Source organism: Alligator mississippiensis, chromosome 1 (assembly GCF_030867095.1).
Source record: "Alligator mississippiensis isolate rAllMis1 chromosome 1, rAllMis1, whole genome shotgun sequence".
Lineage (NCBI taxonomy): Eukaryota > Metazoa > Chordata > Crocodylia > Alligatoridae > Alligator > Alligator mississippiensis.
Genome location: NC_081824.1, coordinates 422,384,887 through 422,407,904, shown reverse-complemented (window position 1 = coordinate 422,407,904; position 23,018 = coordinate 422,384,887). Strand labels below are relative to the sequence as shown.

Here is a 23,018-nt window from a genome sequence, read left to right as displayed (position 1 = left end):
TGATAATACACTATGCTCCTGTAGCAAAACCCCCAGTTTTTCTTTTTCTTTCTTCTTTTTTTAAATGCATTCCCTCCCGTTTCCCAACCATTTCTGACTTTGTCTCTCCCTCTCTATTCCCTATAGATAAGTATAAGTGAGCTAAGACATAGGATGAGCTTCAGCATTTTATTTTGGGAGCAGTTGTATTTTTTTTGGTCTTTCTCCTTCTTTATATTGTATAATTATTATGTTTATATTGATTTTTGCTGTTCTGTATTACTGTTTTACTGGTACTATATGATTTAGGCCTACATATGTAAGTTAGCATAAGTCATGTCAAGTTTCCATTTTGTTTGTCAAGTCTCCATCCTGTCCCCAGGCCCGGTTGTGTAACCCATGACTCACACCTACCCCTCCTATGTAACTTGGTTCCTGAATGAATGGGGATAAATGAGGGTGTTTGAGAGACAATGGCAGTAGGTCTAAAAATAGCTCTCTCTGAATGACTGAACCATCGACACCAATAGCTGGACCAATGACCCTGCCCTTGGAACTAGCCTCAGCATTCAAGAAACAAAAGATGAGGCAGCCCACCATTGTGCCAAGGCTGCACATGATCAGTAAGAACACCTGGAGCCCTCTGGGACAGGACTGACATTGCCTGGATAGGCCTTCCCCATAGGAGATCAGAGGTAGTCTGCCCCATAAAAAGGAGTATTGACTCTTTGGGATACCCTCTCCATCTGGACCAGCACCATGCCACACCACCTATCCACCCAGAGGCCCTGCCAGTGACCCCCCTCTGGACAACACCTGCTGGACAAAGACCCCTTTCCAGCCTGGATAGGTAGCTATCACCCCCACCCCATCTTCAACCAAGGACTTGGACTCTGCTTCTCTTCCCTACCTGGACTCCAGCCCTTCCACTGAGTCTTTCTCCTGCTGCCATTGTGAGTGCTTGTGTGTCTGTGTGTGTGTGTGTGTGTGTGTGTGTGTGTGTGAACCAATAACTTCATGGGGCTGTGTAGTGTGTTGTCTGTTTAATAAACCTGTTATTTGGACCCCTGAGTTGGGTTTTGCTTTACTGTGGTTTGACCCTGCTCCAATCTCTGCTCCTCATCCCTCTAACTTCTGTCTCATTTCTCCCTCTCCTGCTTCTGGCTGTCTGCCACCTCCAACACCAGCCCTGAGCTCCTCTCTGCCTCCAAACCCCCTGTTTCTTTGCCACTGTCTTATCCCCACTGCCTTTTCCTTTTTCCCCGAGCAACCAGGTTTCTGCCTCAGTTTCTTTCCTGGCTGTCTCCTCCTTGCCACCATGTATCTGCCCCTTGCCCTGCAATATCTCAGCTATCTGCCTCAGTTTTCAGCCCCAAGCTCCCAGGTTTCTGTCTCTCTCTCTTTCCTGGCTGTCTTCTCCTTCCCACCAGGCTTCTTTTTTTTCCCCCTCCCATGCACCAGTGATCTCGAGTAACCCTGGTGCCACTTGATCTTAAATAAATCCAAGTCTCAGTTCCTCAGTCATCTTCTCTCTAGTCCACCAGTTCTAATCCTGGTTCTGGCAACTTTCACTCCCTACACTTTAACTCTCTTCTCTCACCTTAACCTTCTCTGAAGTATCCCAGGAACCCCAAGCACACACATACATACCGTACCATCCAAGTTAGGAACTTACCTACATGTAGGTGGGTTGTATGTATGTGAACTGGTGAGTGTGTGTGTATGTGTATAGATAGATATATCTATATCTATATATATATCTCATTGTGTGCATGATAGATGAAGTAGTGATCTGTGTATGTGTACCGAGTGTGCGGGTATTGACAATTGATTTTTGTCTAATTTTTAGTGTGTAGTGTGTATGTGCTTGGATTGGTGATAGGTATGCATGTGCCTAGGCTGCTTTGGATGTGTATGTGCCTGAACTGGTAGTGTGTGTATGTGTGTGTATGCACCTTATTGATTTGTGTGTTTGTATATGTGCAATTGTCACATTCTCCTGTCTAAGCGCAATATTGAGATCCTGAGAGTTGACCTGACCTCACAGGGCAACACTCCTGTTATTGACACAAGATATTTGCATTTACAGTTTCTTATATTTTAAAAACAAATGTTAATTTACAGCTAAAACAATCATTCTCACCTAAGTCTTTCTTTTGCTTGGTCTGAAGCCAAAAATAATGGATTGCAATGCATATTTTACACCACTAACTATAGCTTGTGATATGTTGAGGGCTCTCAGCCTTATTTCCCAGCCCAGTCATTTTGAGTGAAACAGATAATGAAATCAGTAAGTTTAAATATGTTCAGTTCAATGTTCAGATTGAGTCCTCTAAAGAATTCTCAATTTTAAATATTTATATTAACTCCTCTTGTGCCAAAGTGCAATAAAGGATGTTAAATAAAGGACAACAGAGGATGTTATCTATAATAACAGACCTATTGAATTCACGATGGAAGTAGGGTCACTCCTTTAATCTTGCATGTTCCCCTATGTGCACCTGATCCCTGGCCCCCCCCCCCCCCCCCCCTTCCCTGCTGCTGAATAGTGGAGGACCCCGCCACTCCCTCCTGATCCACAGGGAAACTAAAACTGTGGTTTTAAACTGGAATTATTTTTGCCTCCCTGGCCATCAGCAGCAAACAGCAGGGCCATCTGGAGCCCCTCAGCCAACCAGTGGTGAGAGGCAAAAATGGTGCCATATTTAAAACTGCTCATTTTGCCTCCCTGCTGATCAGGAGTGAGCCACAAGCAGTCTCCTCCACCAGTTGCAGGGCATGTGGGAGAACCTGCAAGATCAAAGGAGCCACAACATACCCCACTTCCATCATAAATTCGATAGGTCCCTACCTAGAAAGGTCTTGTGTGAAGTATTATTTTGTGTAAGCTGTTCTTGTATGTAATTCATCTGTCTTGAAGATTATAAAAGTGATTTATAGCGTATAGGAAGTCACTGTATTTGTAGAGTTTAAAGATCAAAAGGTAACTAGTTTCTTATCTCACAGGCTTATATGTCATATACTGATAGAAATGTTTGAGAAACCTTTTTGTCTTTTTTTTAACATAGGATGTGAAAGCTATAGTAACCCACTCAATTCACAGTGCAATTCATTCGATTGGAGGGATTCAGGTTCTTTTTCCCCTGTTTGCTCAATTAGACAATCGACAGCTACATGACAGTCAAGTAGAAACAACTGTCTGGTAAGCTTTGTTTAATCAAGTTCTTATATCAGTAAAATAAGCTAGCAACATTTTAGTTTCTCTTGTGGTAAGTTGTTAAAATAAATGCTGTAACTTGTGCTGTTTGTGTACTGTTATTGGACTAAAATAAATATGATTTTAAAGGTGCTTATCATTGATCTGTAAGACATTACCTCCTTAAGAAGTTTTTTTTAAGCCATAGGGAATTAAGTAGAAAAATTAAAATAATTTAGTACCTTAAGTACTGAGTTTAGATGGACTCAGAATATGCAATCTCAGTGGTGAAGTTTTTAAATTTTGACCAGATGTGTAAATATTTTATAATGCTATAGATTTTGCTTAATCAAGGTTCTCTTTAGTTCACTTTTTATTCCAGTTCAACTCCAAATTAATAAAGGACATTGCTTCTGTAGTAACACTGCTATGTAAGAAGTTGCAGGGTTGCACTGAGTTAGGGTATGTCTACATTGTAGTCATTGCTGTGACTTCAGTTCTTTTTCGACATACCCAAGATGCTTTAAAGCAAAATGGCTTAAAGATTTAAACTAACTCAGGTTGTGAAAGTACTATGGCTGTGGTTACATAGAATTTAATATAGGTTGTAAATTGTAGAAGCTGGATACAGGCTTGTATAATTAGTCAACTTAGAACTGCTAAACTTCTGTCAATTCCCAAGCTGAAATTTAGTTAATTTCTGTCCATCTACCTGAGCTGCAGTAACTGCAGTTAAGAAATCAGTCTGTTGAAGGGCAACATGCTCTCGCAGGATGGGGTGTTTATCTAGTGCTGCAGGAGGAGCTATGAGTTATTGAGAATGATGGATGTGACCCAGTGGTGGTTCACATGAGGAGGGTAACAGAAGCAGGGTGTAGTAAAACTGAAAAATATTCTTTGAGATTCTCCTTTGCATTTGTCCATGTATAAATTATAGAGAAAAGAGCAACTGGTCCCAAAGGACCTTCTAGAAAGCAGTGTTTTATTGTGGCAGTTTAAAATCTCCCTCATTGCTTTGAATTCTATTTTCAAAAGGGCTGCACAACGCAAACCAGTTTACTTTCATTTTTATGGCTAGTTCTATGCCAGGCATAAGGGAGCGTGATTCTTCTACTTAGAATGAGTATTTGTATTCTGGCTTGTATTTTGCAGTAATTTGGGGTAGTTTTTAGGAAGTGTATTAATTGTTTAGCTTTTTGTACTATTGTGATTTTATGATCCTTAGATACAGTAACTTTTTTAACATTAGAATGTGTGGGAAATGCGAGATTTTTAGTTGCTTACAAATTCATTGATATTTTTGAGAGTGGTAAATGGAAGAGGTGTCATTATTGAAGTTACTAAAACTTTTGAAAAAAGAGAAGAATGCAAAATGTTTTTTCTATCTCAGTCTACATATTGATTCCCCCCCCCACCCAGTTATACACAGACAAAGAGCCTGTGAAATGAAATTGCTTTTTTCATTTTAATATTACTAGTAAACCTAGTCTCATGAAATTGTGGCAAATTGTGTGTTCCCCTTAGAGTGACACAAACATTCTAAAAACTGCATTGAAAATTCACATTTTCTGTGTGTATTCTCAAATGAAATGTTATAACTAATGCCTACAGTTCTCAAAAAATAACTATAATTGTTTGTTGCCTGCATATTGATTTCTCTTTTTTTTTCACCGAAGTTATACACAGACAGAGAGCTTGTCTTTGCTTTGAAAGATACTTTTTTGATGCTTACACAGTTTCAGTATGATCTGTGCATGATCTGAAGAAACTTACATTTTAGTAAAACTATTGCTCAGGAGAGTTCATCAGCTGTTTTGATCTAACTCATGTCTGTATGATCCTAAAGTGTAACCTGTTAGCTAATCACTTAGACTCTGAATGAAGAAAGATAAACTTGAAGTGCTTTTGCTCCGTTTTTATTAGTGCGGAATCATTCAAACGTTAACAGTTGCATTGTAATAGTTTATATCAATATCCTTTAATATAGATACATTTATCACATTATTTCTTAAATATGCATATATCTGTGACTTCAGGGGCATAGAAGCAGACAAAATTAATTGGTGCAGTTAGGGAAGAGCATGCATGAGTTATCTCTCTCTCTCTCTCTCTTTGTGCTGACTTAATGGTCCACCCATTAAACAAATGAGTTTGTAAAGAGTGAAAGAATGAATTATTGACTTTTCTATTTGAAGGAGTACAGTGAGATTTAAATATAAATTTTAGAAAGACTAATGATCTCTCTAATTCCTTTTTACTCTGTGGCCTTTCTTTGTGAAAACATCCACAAAAATAACTTTAGAATACAGAGACCATTCTATGGAGTTAGCTGAACTTCAGCAACATTAAAGCTTTCTCTGCTTCAGTCAAGCTCTCCACTTTCTGCACTCCCTTCACAGGCTGAAGCTCTTATGTAATCAGATTATTATTTATTAATTTCTAAACAGGATCTGGGATTCACCATATTTAGCATTGTACTATATACTATATCAAGAGAAAAAACCTTGCTTTGAAGAACATATATTCTAAAAGACTAGACTGATGAATTGGGGGAAGAGATGTAACATAAAAACAAATTATTAAGGTGGACGCTGGCATATACTATATATTCAGTACTTATCTTTTTATTTTTGATAGTGCAGAGATAGAATGAGACTTTAGACTTTTATCAGAAAAGGGAGTTAAACAAGGAAGCAGGAGAATAAAAAGTAGGGAAGAAAGGACTTTGACTGGCATAGAAAGAAGGTCATAAAAGAAAGGAGCAAAGAAGGGAAAGATGCAGAGGCATTGAGGTTATGTAGACCATGGTTTGCTGTGGGAGAACAGGGATGAAGATGAGAGGTGCCTTTATCTAATCAGCTATTTTAGACTTTTCTTATTTTATGTATTTTATTAGTTGAAACATGTCTATTCCACCCCTTTCATTTTTCAAAAGTTATAATTGCACTTCCCAATATTCCCTTTTCATACCCTTTATCACTTTTTGTTTTTAAATGCATTTTAAACAATTTTTAAATTTGTTAATCTATAAATATATAAAATTATCTCTTTATAGATATAGGAAGGTTCCATATAGTAGTCTTCTTTATACAATCACTTTTTTGTATTTGAATACTATTATTAAATAGCACCCCGGTTTTCCCTTCTCTGGACTAAGGCTGCATATACATAATCAGCTGACCAGGAAGAATGCTCCTGAGTTTATTTTCCTGGTATGTAGAAGAACTTACCCAGAGGACCCTAAACAGACATTTGAATGCTGAGCTCCTAAAGAGCAGAGAGCTTGCACAGCAGCTGATCAGCCAGGAGGGGCCCTGTGCATGCATCTCTATGGACTCTGCTGGCTCTCTTAGTCCGCTTTGAGACATGTGGCAGTAGTGCACAGGATAGCACTAGTCAGCCTGTGGATTGCTGCAGTTTAATGTGGAGACTGTGAGAACATGTTCTGCTCCTTGCTCTGTTGGAGAACTGTGCTGTGGCTTCAATCAGAAGGGAACATGTGCACAGACTCTTGCTCTCCCAGGAGCAATTTAACCCTGTTTGTTCCTAGGTTGTTATTTTTCTGGAGCAGCCGTTTTTGCTCTGGGAGTAAAATCCTGAATATCTGTATACAGGCAGTCCTTGACTTATGACTTTTTGAGTTACAACAAACAACATTTATGACTTCTGTAAATTGGCACCCTATTTTGAGGTTCCTACGCTGGTTTCACTTTTACAATGATTGACACAGCTGCATCCAGCTGGTAAGTCTATTGTGGTGGTGTGGAGGGAAAGAGGTGTTGGGGGGCAGATCAATGCCCCTGCAGTGAGGGAGGGATTGGGGCTGGGGCTGGGACCTGGGTTGGGGCAAGCACTGCCCAGGGAGGTGGTGGGGTGACTCGTGCCACTGCACACTATGGGTCCAGGAGCTGCTTGTGTGGCGGCTTGTCTGGTGGCTCTTGCTGCTGTTCCCATTGCTGGTCTAGGAGGGTGTGGGGTGCGGGCATGTGCCCAAGGATCTGCGCAGGGTGGGCAGGGCCAGGACTGCACCAGGCTGCACTACAGGTGCAAGGCAGCCTGTGTCCCCAGCTGCTCGCCCAGCCTGGGTGGGGCCACCGGAAGCCTGAGCTGCTGCGCTGCCCCTGGACAAGTCCTGGTGCACAGCAGCAGGAGCCAGCTCAGCCTCCCTGCACCTCCCAGATGAGCAGAGGCTTTGCCCTGGCAGGGTGCCACCCGAAAACTTGCTGCAGCCTTCCCATAGGCCCCTCTCTGCTGCCCGCCCTGCCCTGATCCAGAGGCATCTCCCCCCCCGCCCCATGCCCTGCCACTGCTTGCCCAGCCGGGGCGAAGCCACTGCTCATTTGAGTGGTGAGAGGAGGATGGGTTGGCTCCTGCCACTGCATGCTGCTTGTCCACAGACAGCGCAGCAGCTCAGTCTCATGCTGGCTGGGCGAGCAGCAAGGGGGGCATAGCCCCCGCTCCCAGCGCCTTCCACCCAGAGCACAGCCCAGTGCAGCCCTGGCCCCACCTGCCCTGTGTAGGTCCTGGGGCACACGCCTCCACCTCATGCCCTCCCAGACTGCTGGCAGGAGCAGCAGCTCCTGAACAGGCAACACGCAGCAGCATGAGCCACCCCACCCCCTCCCAGGGCAGTTCTTGCCCCAGCCTGGGTCCTGGCCTCAGCCCCAATACCTCCCCTGCTGCGGTGGCATTGATCTGCCCCCCCAAGCCTCTTCTCTTCACCCACCACATCAGACTTACCAGCTAGAGACAGCTGTGTCAACTGTCAAAGGAACCAATCCCCCATTTATAACATTGTTCCTATGGAAAAATTGAATTGACTTAAGTCTCAGTTTTCAGGAACCAATTGTTTTGTAAGTCTGAGGACTGCCTGTACTTGTGGTTATTCCTGGGAGAGCAGTGATTCTTCCAGTATAAACTGAATGTCTGTACATGACCTAAATCAGCTCATTTCTTCATACCTTTTCTCATACATTGCATTTTCAAAATATTTAGTAATTTTTTTATCTCTTCTGGACTCTGCAGTGCCCAAGAATGGTGCCCAGATACTCCCAGTGAAGCCAGTGTTGAATTGACTGGAAAAATAACTTCCTGTTATAACATATGATACTCCTGTTGATGCACCCAATATGCTGTTAATTTTTTGGGAATGATATTGTTACTTCTACTATCTGTATCTTTGTCTTATCTCCTCTCTACTTTTGAGCAGTGAAATAATAAAATATCCAACAGCTTTGCTGTCAACACTTCAGAGGTTCTTATACTTACCTACTGCAAAAAAACAGAACAATATAATCTACATTTTTACTGTAAAAACAGGGTTTTTTTCTTGTTTTAGATCAATAGTTCTTAACCTTTTAGAGTCAAAGCACCACTGGTTAGACTCAAGGCACCCCTCAGAAAATAATCGGTCTTAGTTTTCACTCTTTTTTTCCTATAGAAAAACAGTAGAGCAATTCTTATCTTGCGGTAAACTCAGGAAGACCACAACAGGTTCTAGAATGTTTTGACACTACAGATTCCTATTTGCAATATCCAGGTTTAACTTGTGAATCGTGTGTAGGTGTTCACATATCTAACAGTACAATATTCAGCAGCATCCTGTGGTACTGTTAAAAGGATCTCACAGTACTCCAAGGTGCCATGACACCTTGGCTGAGATTCTTTGATTTATATTGTACATCAATTAAGCTGAATACACATGTTCAAATAATTTGGGAGAATTCTCCCAGGTTTGTTTGCCTGGTAGAAAATTAATCTGGAGATGCCTGAACAGACATTCAAATGTTCAGCCCTTGAATAGCAGCTATCTTGCAGTGCTGATGCCATACTGCTAGGGGGGCCCTCTGCACACATCTCAGTGTGCTCTGCAGACTCCTTGGGCATTTATACACATACTTTTCCACGCTGAGGCATGCTGGAGATCCACCACATTGGAGCAGACTTGATTAATTGAGTCTGCTCTGTACACAAGCTGACACGCACCACGCTGCATCACTTAGTTGTATAAGTGGCGAAATGCACACCAGCCCTGAGAAAATGGTGGTGGTGTGCTTTTGAACTAATACACGATTGTGTTTTAGTTCAAAAGTGGACCACCACCATTTTCTGCATGCTGACATGCATTTTGCTGCTTATACAACCACATGCATCTCAGCGCCGGGTGCTTTTCAAAGCATGCAGTGCATGCATGTGTAAAAATGCCCCTTAAGTCTGGATGGTGACAGATAGAAGCTGTGCACAGGGCACCCTTAGTTGGCTGACCCAGTCAGGCAGTTGGCTGCTTGTGTCTCCCTGCAACATGATGTGGAGATTTTGAAGGGGTCATGTACCTTACTTGGCTAAAGCAGCAGAGTCCAGTCAGAAACACTGTCCCCGGGAGGAGATGAGGGGAGAGAGCAAAGGACCCTGGGTTGCTGGAGGAGTGTGTTCTTGCTTCTCTCAGAAGAGAATGTATACAGACATTTGCTATCCTAGGGAAAAACTGTCTTGGGAATGATTTAACTCTGGTTGGTCTAAGGTTATTTTTCTCCTGGATCAACTGTTTTTTCTTTGAGGAAAAATGTCCTGAACAGCTGTACACTCATGGTTTCTCTTGGGATTCTCTTGGTCTGTCATGGCCTTATAGTGCCTTGTTCAAAAGGGAAATCACACAACTTGGATCTTAATACTTTTTACTTTTCCTCTTGTTTCTTAAATAATTCCTACCAAGAGAAGTAGCATGTCTTTAGTTGCTGTGATGCAGCTAAATTCTTTTGATACATGTGCATTGGGATTATAGTATGGAAGGATTAATCATATGACAGTATTACCAAAAAGCAAAGATTGAGTACATCTGGAGAAAAATGATAAGAGAAGTAAGAAGATTTTTATTGTTTAAAGCATTTCAGGGATAAAGTAAGACATGGCGCCTATGTTTAATACTCGTATCCTACTAATTCTTAACCTGGAATCCTAGAAACTCTTACTCCATGTTGGACTCTGAACTAGCTGTTACAGCTCAGGAAATAGAGCGTGGTTTCATTGCAGATAGTGCTCTAAAAATGTCATCTTAATGTGCAGCAGTGATCAAAAAAGCCAAGAAAAGGTTGGTTATCATTAAGAAGGGAATTGAAAACAGAATGGAGAACATTGTCATGCTATTATACAAATCCATAGTGCACCCACATCTTGAATATTGTGGGCAGGTCTCATCTCAAAAGGGATGCAATAGAATTAGAAAAGGTAGAGAGAAGGATAACCAAAATGATCAGGGGTTTGGAGCAGTTGCCATGCCAGGAGAGAGTAAAATGGCTAGGACTCTTCAGTTTGGGAGGAAGGAGAAGACTGTGGGGGGGAGGGGGGGTATGATGGAGGTCTGTAAAATCATGAAGGGTGTGGACCAAGCGAACAGGGAACTGTTGTTCACCAAATCCCAGAATACTAGAACTAGGAGGTGCATGCTGAAATTAGTAGATGACAGGCACGTCTACATGTTGCCCCATGGTCATGTAGCAACACGCTACATTGCCGTATGGCATGCTACAGTGATGTAGTGATCACATATGTCTACACGTGATTACCAGCTATGTTGCCATAGTGGCATGCTTCCCAGGTATAGTGCGCTGCTGCAGCAACATAGTGGTGAAATCTAATCATGTGTCATGTGTACGCCGCAGTAACTGCCTGTATTGCGCCATGTTTTAGTACTTCCAGAAGGAATTACTAAGGAATTACTAAAGCACAGCAGCATAGCAACATCGCCATATGGCACCATGTAGATGCACCCAACAGGATTAAAGCTAATAGAGATAGCGGGGGGTGGGGTGTGGGGTTTTTTGGTTGTTTTTTTTACACACAACACACAGTTTACTTATGGAATTCATTGTGACAGGAGGTCCTGGAGGAAGACAGCCTAGCCAGGATCAAAAAGGGCCATTGAACAGAATTGTTGGTGATGTTTCCCTTTGCACTCTAAATCAATAAATGGCAGATGCCAGGGAGGGTATTGATCACTCTAAAGATATCTAGTTCAGTGTTCTCCCTGTGTAATATCCACTTCTGTCACTGTTGGTGACAGGATACTGGGTTGGAATGGCCACTGGTCTGAACCAGTATGGTACTTATATTCTTAAATTATAGTCTTGGATTGCATACAATAGACTGGAATCAAAGAATAATATAGACATTATCACACATTTAAGAAAGGAAATACAATGCTTGGAGCTGGTTAAAATGTTCAGATATTGACTTTTTGAGTCAACACCCAGATTAATTTGTTAAAATAATTAAAATTCATTCAATTATTTAAGTTGCTTTAGTTATGGCATTCTTCTACATTTTTAGCTAAATATATCTGTTGCATCTTGAGAGAAACTATGGAGGGCACCAGTGGGCAAAATGTCAGGCTAGCATTCCTAGTCTGTTTTTCATCTTCTACTCTGAATACCTGCTAGTTCCTTCTCTGCCTTGGTGTATCAATTACCTTTCAGGATCACTGATCTGTTCAGCTTTTTTGTGTATAAATGTTGCCTTTGTGTTCTTCCTGCCTTCAGTTTGCAGTTATCCCACATTTGCTTTTGGATGACTGAGTTAAGCAAAACAGAAAGCAAAAGAGAGAAATGTAGTGGGATAAGTTAATTATTTGAATCTTTTTCTCTATTTCTTTCTATTAATTTGCTAGTCCATAGCAGTGCTGTTCTTATCACTTCTACTCTGATCTGGTCTTGTATATATTTTTTTCCTGTCACTAATCTCTCTCCTCATTGTTTTACATATAGGCTGCTTGCAGACGTTAAAAAAATAAAACAAAACGGTGCTTTACTTTAAACTCAATGCGTTCCTGCCCTGAGCCCAGTGCATTCCCAGAAGAGGCAGTCCATTAGTTAGACCTGGCTCGCTCAGAGTCTGTATAGATCAGGTACCTTAATGGGGCTTTTCTGGCGTTCCCATCTAATAGCTGATTAAGGCACCCAATCTATACAGATGCTGCAGAATCGGGTTGAAGTAATGCACTGCTTGTTCAGGTAAAGCAGTTTTAAAAAAAATATCTAAAAGTAGCCATAGAGACCAGACTCTTCGTTATGGTTGAAATATGGAAGCCAAAAATGTATTTGAAACTGTTACTACACTGAGATAAACTACCTCCGGTTAACTAGCAAGATTGTTTCAGTTCAGTTCCCCACTGGCAGCTGTGGCCTTAGGCATTACTGACCTGAGGTTTGGTGTAAAAGCTGTTTTTACCTTTATACCATCAGTTCTGCCCAGGAGCCCTAATGGGAAACCAGTATCCAACCCACTTTCCTCCCCATGTTTCATAGTTTCATAGTTGGTAGAGTCGGAAGGGACCTGAGCAGATCATCAAGTTCGACCCCCTGCCATGGGCAGGAAAGAATGCTGGGGTCAAATGACCCTGGCTAGGTGATGTTGGAGCTAGCAGAGATGGATGAGACCTCATGTAGGTCAAAATATGGAAGCAAGTTATCTGACCATGGCACTGACTTCAATCCAATATGCAGCCCTTTAAGATAAAGGTGCCTCAAACCCAAGCCTTTTTAATGCACTAACTGCATTAACATTTTCTAGACTGGATGATTAAACTTTAATTCCCCACAATGAGTCTTCCTGGATACTAGATTTAAGGTTGAAACATGCACTGTCTGTCAGGTGTGCCAGAGGGGGGATGCAATCCTTTCCAGATTTCAGAATTTCCTAGCCCCTCAGATGATACAATATTCAGCCAACTAATTTAAGGGTGGGGATTGAAGTAGTGCTGAAACAAGCACTATAACATGGACAGTGGCATGTTGAAACCTTCATCCCCCTCTACCTCCTGCAGTCAGCAGTCATTCATCTAATATTATTACTACCCCAGTACCACTGCAAATGGTGTTGAATGAAAAACTCTGGGGCCTAAATCTGATGTTTGATACTCTGTGGGAGAAAAAGGGAAAACCAAGGAGGCAGAATGCCTCCTAATCCACACTCCCAGAGAGTAAGTGGAGAGAGGTATTTAGCATATTAGCCTGAAGTCAGACAGAAGGCAGGTGAGGGGTGGCACACCTTATAATAATCTGGGGACAGAGAACCAGATGAAGTTCCTGGAACAGTGACCTAATTGCTCTGAGGTGAGATCTCAATCACATCTTCTCCAGTCCCTAGAGAGTCTTGCCTACTCCTGACCCCATCAGAGCGGTCCTGTCCCATGGCTAATAGTGTGAGTGTTTGAACAGTTTAGTAGTAAAAGAAAGCCCTTCTTGTTTTGTGACAATGGTAATTTAATGGCCATGATTAAATCTATAACAGGCCAAGCTTATTGTTCTACAAACTACTGTTTCAAAACCCAGCAAGGATGGGTTTCCTTGATTTAGGTACCCTTTCCCAAACTGCACTATAAGCACAGTCAACAAAGTAAAGTCTTGGTGTGACCTCCTTTTATGCCTTCTGTTAATGAAAAGCCCGTAATGTAACCAAGATCAAACCTTACCTGTTAAGATGATTATTATGTAGGTTCTTCCTTCAGCACTATTCAGCACATATTAAGGGACTACTTTTTTCCCCTTACGTTGAGCTGAAGTGATGGGTCACCTACCAGTGACTCAAGAGACTCCTATTACTCTTTCTGAACAGCTTTGCTACCTGCTGATAACATGAGATGTTGCAGGCTCCTACCATGTATTCCATTCTTCTTTGTAACTGTCTTTAAATAAAAGACTTTATTCTATATTGCATTTTCTAGTGAATTGAAAATAATTGCCACACAGTGTACTATATTCCTGTGTCAAAAATTACCATTTTTTTTTTTATATAGGACTATACAATTTTATGCATATATTCATTTTCACTATTAGCAATAGGTTGAGATTTCAGGTATCATTACAGTAACAAATGTGGATGAAATCTGTTTAAAAGATGTTTTTCAAAAAACAACTGAATCCAGAGAGCTAGAGATTTTCATTCTTTAAAATATCTTTGTCGACTTGTTTGTCACGCTGTTTGCGCAGATGAGAAACCTTGACAGCTACAGTTGCTTGTGTTTTCATCCAACTTAGACATCCAATGACCACCTAATGTAGAGTCCAAGATAAAAGTTAGCTAACAAGATAAAATATATGAAGGAAATACTGCTGGAAAGAAGAAAAAATAGAGGTATTGATAAAGATAGTGACTTTTCACAACCCTAACCCTAACACAACACATTCTGGATGAATTATTATTTACTCACATACCACACACCTTTTCCCAAAAAGTCAGTTGAAAATTGGAGTTAGAAGCAGGGTGAAACTGATGCACGCAGGCTGACATGCTTTTGCCTCTGCCAGCCTCAGGGAGGAAAAGGATAGAATTCAACCTTCAGGGTTAGAGCTACAGTGTTAACTTTGTCATTGCTACAGCCACTGTAGTCAGGATCCCCTGCAGACAGCATTTTGCCTTTTTTCTTTATTCTACCTTCTAAAGTGTATGTTTTGTTGGGGGGGGGGGAGGGGGAGAAGGGGAGGAGTGTGGTATGCAAGAAAAAACAGTGAGTCATATATCTACAATCTGTTGTTGGGGGTTGTAAATTGTCATGTCAGATTTTAATTTAAGGAATGGCATTATTGAATGGAGTGTTGAAAAATGATTGCAGGATCAGAAGATTAGTACCTAGTATATTTTAATCTATGTTCTAGAAGAGGGAAACAATTTACAAGAAAAGCTAACTAATAAATATCCTTGGTTTCATAATGCCTTTGCCATAAAAATAGTTGATTGTGACTGAGTTACATAGGCAAATGACTCCAGGAAAATAACGAACAAGTACAAGTATGAAAGACATCCTTGACCATATTTGCATGGTGAGCTCACACATTGTAAGTAATGGACAACGTATAATAAACATACTCACCTCCCTTGCTAAATGTTTTACTGACCTTCCAAGAATACACTGGCACATTTGGAAGAGAATTTTGTAGTAGATTATTAGTGTCACTAAATTTCAGGTGTTAACCATGATAAGATGCATAGTCTTTCAGAGACTATTGTTGTCTCTATTAAATGTTAAATTTTAGAATAAGAAGTATAGTATCATCCACTGAAAAGTATAGGAGTTTCATACTATGAGTTGAAAATTTTATTTCTAGTTTTGTTTATGGAAAAAGTACTACTAGAAACCTTTTCTTACCCTAAGATCCTCCTCTGTTTGGCAAAAACCCCCACAACCCCATAGTACATGTTTGATTCAGTATTGGTTGACATATACTTGCCATTGTGTGTACCCTATAATTTAGTTGCTGTGCAGACAAACTGATGTGTCCTAGACAGGACATGGTATAGAGGAGATGTAGGAATGGGCTGAAGTATCCTTTATATTTGCCTTTGTATCTAGGGGAGTTGGAAATAGGCAAGAATGGAGAGAAATTTTGTATGGCAATGCACAGAATTTTGCAAGTTTAACGTGAACCCTGCAGCAATCTAATGCATTTTAGTTTCTGGTAAGTTTGTTAAATTCTGTTTGAAAATATTCATCTTGGAAGGTGGCCTTCTAATAAATATTATTTCCCCTATGGCAATGGTAACCACTGTTAAAGCATCCTTTTGGCTGTATGGTTCTGCTGAAAAAATTGATTATAAACTTCAATTTTTCAGGTATAACACATTTACTAACATTTTGAATGGCCAATATAATATGATTAAATGATTTTGTTAGATGTCCCCAGAAATACATTAAAAACCATGGATCCAGTCTTGTAAATGAACTGATCAGTATCTTCTAGGATCAGAATATGGTGTTAGAGTGAGCAATTATTTATTTTAGTCTTATTTATGTGCTCTGTTGGAAAGTCAGTCTTTACAGATATTAAAAGGCAATAGGGAGTGTATCTTGAGATTTGTACAACTGTTAGATCCTTCCAGGGAAGCAGACTGAACTTTTGTAGTACAAAGCATGTATGTTACATATTATAAGTGCAAAACTGGGTTCTTCTCTTTCCTTTTTATTTTAATTAATATTTTCTTTGGCCACTGTTTTCTTTTTAGTATAGTCTTTTCCTTTCCCAAGATCATGACACGAGCAAGTTTAAGCAAGGCTTTTGGAACAAATTCAAAGTATAATCTGTTGGGTTTTTTCCCTTTCTTTTGATCATTTCCTTCATTTAGTATGTTCAGTGGCAATTAAAAAAAATTGTGAACTAGCCCTGTATTTCTTACTTATACCATTTGAGATTTAGAGAGACTGTTACTGCACAGAGGAATAGATCTGTATAGTCAAGCAAACCTATTATAGATCAACCATTTTTTCACCAGTTTCACCAGATGTTGGGTGTTATTGTTCATCAGTACTGTTGTATCCTTATTCCGTAATGTCCTAAATTGCTTTAAATTTGTAGGAAAATGTGAGATGGTTCAGTTTAACCTTTAATTTCTCTAGTACTTAGAATTTTCATTATTTGAGGTTGCAACAGTCCATTAATATGTTCTGCATCAAAGATTTTAATACATATATACTGCTATAGTTTTTTTTTCTCATGAAGGGAAAGCTTTTGTGGTAGATCATTTATATTATAGTGTTTTTCATAGACCTCAAGTAAGATTGGGACTCATTGTGTGTGTTTGTATGAGGATGTAATAAGATTACATCCATTACTTGTGAGTTTTACAATCCAAGTGGATAAAACGGATAAATGGATAGAAACAAAATACTTGCAAGGGGTCACACAGTAGGGCACTGATAGAATTTGGAAACAGAAGCCAAGTATTATGTCTCACATCAGTGTCATGTCCATGAGACAGCTTTATTTTCACCCCATGTTAAACTCATCAGCTGTTATAATTTCTGATTATGGTATCAGTCCTATCATGTTTATAGTTCTGGACCTTAAACTCCTAAAGATTTATGCTTTTGCTTTTAGCATATGGCGAGTAGTTCTGTTGAAGATACTGGAACTACTTGCAGTAAGTAATACTAAGTAAAGATGTAAAATCTGTGCAGGATTTTTGCCTTAGCTTCTGCATATTTTAGTTACTTCTAAATATAGACCAATTTAATATTTCATATTTATCATTTATATAGAAACACTTAAATGCCTCTCATGAACTGCCACAGAGTAAAATTGTTCATGTTAGATATGAGAATCATCTTCAGATCTGTTGCTTAAATTAAATGGTTAAAAGATTGTTTTAGATGTTAAATAAAATTGTAGAAGCTTCTATTAAGATAGAAAAAGATAAAGCTGGTGAATATAACCTGTTTTGAAATTAGTATGACATTTTGACAAGCTGATTTTATGAAAAGGTTTGGAGTACAGTAACCGGACGTTGTCTATATTTTTTTACTGCTGACAATTTGTAAAGAATCCTGTAGGTGGTTTGAGACTGATTATTATGACCTTACAATAATGAAGCAAAACAAAATGCTTTTTCGTGGTCACAGCATGTACTTTCATATGCCAACACTGCTCACCAAGAATAATCTGACCCGTTTCCCTGAGCGCATTGAAAAATTTTTGGTGCTGGCATGGATTAAGTGGTCTCAAAAGATGTTTTTAAAAAATTCAGAAGTTGTGTTTGAGGAGCAATAGAACTTTGAGCTGGATGGATACTTTTAATAAAATTCAAACTTATAAAGGGCAGATTGGATGTTTTCTACATTTCTTCCATAGTTGCCACTGCATAATTTTCTTTTTCCACTGAGAATCTTTATAATAAAGCCAAATATACACAGAAAGATAAACATGTATCTGCATATTCAGGGAATTTTAAATGAGTTTCATTCTAGAAAACTGATAATTGTTTTTAGCTCCTTTCTCTGTTTTTAATTCGTTGTATTACATGCAGCCCTCAGTTCCAATGTGTTATTTGTAAAAAATTGGCTCTTTAATATTTTTTTTCTCTTTTTCTCCCTCCCCTGAATTTGTTTTTCCCTTCCTGTGTACTTCACAACTAGTGACAACATATCTTTCCCTTTCTCTCTCTCTCTGCATCATCAGTGCATTTCATTTCCATTCTGTATCACCTCTGACCAGCTCTATTAAAATGATTTCTTCTTCTCTTAATCTGTCACATGGTTCTCTCTCTGCCTCTCCTGGCTCTCATTCTCTTCACTTGAATGGCAAGTCTGTCCTCTGAATTGTCCCCTATCTTTTTGTGTGCCTGCAAACTGTAGCTTTTTGTGACTTTTGTGTCTTGCTTTGTTGTTTAAGCATATCACTCTGAGAGGTGTTGAACACTGTTGGGCTGCTGAGTGGTTTTCTTGCTGGTCCTGGACTTGTATCCTCTTAACATTTTCCCAAATACATGACACAGATTCTCAGCCTATGCCAGGATGCACATGAACCTTATTGTTTGGGCAGGCCTTGAAGCTTGGGCTTTGCCCTCCTGGTTATTTTGGAGGAAATAATACAGAGAGCCTTCAATACAAATCCTGTTGTGCTCAGACTGGGCAGCATGGCCCATGTACGTGTGTAGCAGCTTTAGGCCTTGTCCCTGTTCTATTAGTAATTATAAAGTCTAAAAGTGCTGAATGGTGGTGCAGAAATAGCCACAGATTTTGCTCTGAAATTATTTAACAGTAATATTCAAAAGATTGCCAACACAGCCCATACCTGCACCAATCTAGTACTGTTAGCTGGATCTCACTCATCAGTTCCTGTCCCTTTCAGCTGCACAAGACTTTGACTAGGACTGCAAGTTCTAGAAATGGGTGTTTAAAACATGGCACAGTCCTGGTGAAACCAGTGGAGATGGCAAAGACGATTTTTTGCTTCTATTTTGAATACTATCTTCCACTTCAAGTTTTGTGTTATGTGAACGATTGATGGGAAATTAGTCATTATAAAATGTGCAACTTCTGTTCTGTTTTTTAAAATGTTCACTTTAAGCTTGTTTCTGTTCACCTTATAGCTGCTGATAGTGAAAATTTAATAATAAAGACTGATTTAGAAGTTGTGAAATCTGATAAATATTTGTACTTTACATGCAGTGCTACCTTACTGGCTTTCCTGGTTGAACTTCTTAAGAGTTCAGTAGCCATGCAAGAGCAAATGCTTGGTGGAAAAGGCTTTTTAGTCATTGGCTACCTCCTTGAAAAGGTATGTATTTAATGTTTTATATTTATTATTAATATTGACATTTAAAATATATCGATTAATATTTTCAGTCATCTGTTTGCACTGCTAGGCTGCATCCACACAAGCGTGCACATGCATTTTGTGGCCCCTCAAAGGCTTTTGATGGGCTGCAAAATGCACCCTGCACATGTGATTTGGTTTTCCATGCTGCATACCGGGAAATCCCAGAAAAAAACGGGGTGGCACATGTGACAACTGCATGTGCCTCCTGAAACTGGAGCCTGGCCGGCCAGAGCCATATTCCAGCTGCCGACCAGGCACTGCGAGGCCCAATCACTGCTGCTAGAGCCCCAGGAGGCCCCAGGACCTCAAGTAAGGCTGCTGGAGCCAGACCAGGGGATTGATTGCCTCAGTAAATATCTTGGAAATATTACCATGTGAATATTTTTTATCCTATTTACAGAGTGCTTGATTTCTTTCTTTGCCCGTATGCTCCTGTTATATTGCTAATATTTATTTTTATGAATCCTCAAATTTTAGTGAATTCCCCTCAAATTAAGACTCATTCCTCTCGCAGAACACTAAGGTGCCCTGCTCCTAAAGAGGGGAAACTGCTAGGAAAAAGCCCTAGCAGAGAGTCAGGAGCTCAGCTGTTAGTCACCAGGGCAACTAGAGTAGTTAGTGACCCACACCTGCCAGTGGTCAGCTGACTGAAGGGGGGCAGGGCCTGGCATATATAAACCCCATGGCTGAAGCTAGGCAGGGAGTTCCCTGCCAGCAGCCAGGGGGGAAGGAGCTCTCCCTGAACAAGCTGAGAGGAGAGGCCTGACCGCAGGTACAGCCCCGAGCCTGGTAAAGGATGGATCATCCCTGGGGTGGTTTGAGTAACATTGTTATAGCCGGGCGGCTTCAGGTTATGTTATAGTCGAGAGGCTTGTGTTTTGTTTACTGTTTAAAACTGGTGATTTGGGTGAGGCTATTAGGGGATGGAGGAGGCCTCATAGGGGACCCACAGCAGTGTGGACACCCCAGTGCCAGCAGGGGCGCAGCATTCAGGGTGCACTAGCTCCCAGCCCCAGAGAGGGGGGCAGCGAGAAGCCCCAGAAAGGGGGGCAGCGAGAAGCGCTGGGAAGGCATAGTGCAGGACAGGTCCGTGGAGAGCCCGAGCAACAGGAAGGCGTAGTGCGGGACAGGTCTGCGAAGAGCCTGAGCGCCAGGAAGGTGTAGTGTGGGACAGGGCCGTGGACAGCCCGAGAGTCAGAGAGGGCACAGAGTGAGACAGGGCCGTGGAGAGCCCTCGCGCCAGCGAGGGCATAGACCGAAAGAGGCAGGACCCAGAGAGGACAAGGGAGGCCAAATTATAACAAGGCCCAGACTGAACAACATTGGTTCCACCTGCAAGGCTTGGGGCGTGGTAAAGGGGTGGTAGGAGCCACGCATAGCCCATAAGGCTAGGGTGCCCTGAAACACCCATTGTACCGTCAATCTTGGAGCGGGACCTACCAGGGCTCCGGGAATCCACGGGGTCCGAGTGTCCAGCAAAAACGTGACCTAAAGGGTGTAAAAGGCAGCCTCCCAAATATATATTTTATCATCAAAGACGTGGTGGGCAAGAGTTGAGGGTGCCCATTGGGTCAACTTGGCACGGTAAAGGGGGCCTTAGGAAGATCACAGCTATCCTACTGGACCCTGCGCCATGACAACTCCATGGAAATGGAAAGCCAGTATACATTGCAGCAAAATATCGTAGATGTAGATAACAAACTAGTTACCAATATTAATTTCTAGAAAAATTAAAGATTACGCTTTGTATACAGTACATCTCAGAAGAAGGAACTGGGTATGACAAAGATGTAGATGAAATATTGCTTGGTCTGTATTCAGAAAACAAGCAACACATTGTCTTAATTGTTTATCACTGAAAGAACGTCTCACTTCTTGATGAAGTGGAAAATAGTATCTGCACATATCTTCTAGTTTTCCCCCCACAAATCACCAGTGATCTTTACATTAAATTAAATATGGCTGCTAGCTTTCATTCATAGTGTATTTTCTTGCAGATATTGGGTAAGGTAATCAGATCTTGAGGATGGATCAAATGGTATCTTGATGCTGTCAGCAATGAAGGCAGCACAACACCTAGATCTTTAGTAATATTCCCAACACCCTCCTGTAATACTGAACAGGTGTAGTGTGACAAGATGCACCTGTAAATGTGCACATGACAGTTTTCTTCCAGAAATTTGAAACTGTCCAACACCACTTTCTCAGAATGCTCAATTGTAGTCAGTCAAGTCTACTTCTGTTGACGATACACAAGTGTGTCCACAACCCACCCAACACACACACACACACACACACACACACACACACACACACACACACCCCCCCCCCCCTTATAATCTTATTATATCAAAGTGCTAGACTGGTGTTTTAGCCATCATGGTCCCAACTATATAGTTATATACCCAACTTTATCTCAACTATACAGTTTGTTCAATAAAAGATATCCCCCCCCCCAAATCCTTACTTCTCATTCTATTGCATCAAAGGCAGCTGACAGAACTAATAACATTGGACACACTGTCTTAATTCATTTGCAAAAAGAAATCAACCAGTATAACCAAAGCAACTGCTATGTTATGCTTAGAATTGCAATCAGATTGACAAATACTTGGAAATCTCTTCATACTAGATACTTAGCTATCTTGCCATAGCATTAATTAGAAAAGACAGGTAAGATATGGTTACTGGTCATATTACCAATGGTAAGTGATGCGTGGTTGAGCAAACAGCTTCCTTTTGAGAGGCTGGTCTTCTGCTTTCTCTCTGGCAGGAATCAACAGTTTCTACTAGTAATGGACTGGATTCTTTTTAGAAATCATTGCCAGTTAGGAAGGATATAAGATCTTTTAACACCTCTGTAAGAAAATGTGGCATTTGTCTCTTGAAGAACTCTGGTTTGTCCCATGGCTCCAGAAAGTTCAGGCAAGATCCTTACATTTTTGTCCACAAAATTATTTTCCTTGCCACAGAAAGCATCTGTATCTGCAGCCACATGGAGGGTGCACAGAGTTACTGTGTTGTTTACCACTTCAGAAATGTTGACTATAACTTGCCCTCCTGTGTACTAAGGCAAAATTTAAAAATGTTTGGTTGGTCTGAGCTTTAGTCCCACCAGCACTCAAGTGACCCTTTCGCTTATTATCATTACTATGAACTAAGGTGACCTATGACGATGAATAAAAAGAAGGAAGTATAGGGGCTGCTTCATTGATGGCTACAGACAAACCTGGTTATAAAATTTCATGAAATCATAAGCCTGGGTCTGTCAATGTAATAATGTTTTGTTGAATAATATTGCATTTCTAGAATAATGACATTCTGGAAATGCAATTTCCATTAGTTATTGAGAGGGGAGCAATAGGAAATGGTTTACCACAGCAGGTGAAGGGAGCCCATGACCTGATATTCAGAGGAGGCAAGAAAAAACAATGAAATCAGTTTGATTTCCATCTTTCTGTTTTTCTCTTATTCTGAGTGCCAGATAAAATCTGAGCAGTGGTATGAATTGAGCTGACAACCATCTGTGGTAGTCTTGTCATTGCCAGGTTGTCATTGCTACACATGGAACTTTTTTATATATATATATATATATATATATATATATATAAATATTAAATAGAATATAGATATCTATATTTATTTATATGTAGATTTAGATATATAAGAGGAATTAAATACATATAATTTTAAGAAGAACAAAGACAAACACTCCTGTTTCATGAAAATATGCACTCATGATTTGGGTAGACTCTAGA

At 40.5% G+C, this 23,018-nt stretch overlaps 1 protein-coding gene across 9 annotated transcripts in view; it reads left to right on the top strand.

Moving 5' to 3' along the window:
• Positions 1-23,018, top strand: part of NBEA (neurobeachin) — an 882,854-nt gene that overhangs the window by 238,584 nt on the left and 621,252 nt on the right. For all 9 annotated transcript variants that reach the window (XM_019498256.2, XM_059716302.1, XM_059716129.1 and 6 more), the window contains exons 10-11: positions 3,048-3,181; positions 19,110-19,218. In XM_019498256.2, the coding sequence (XP_019353801.2) occupies positions 3,048-3,181; positions 19,110-19,218 (243 nt within the window). The remainder of the gene's footprint in view (positions 1-3,047; positions 3,182-19,109; positions 19,219-23,018) is intronic.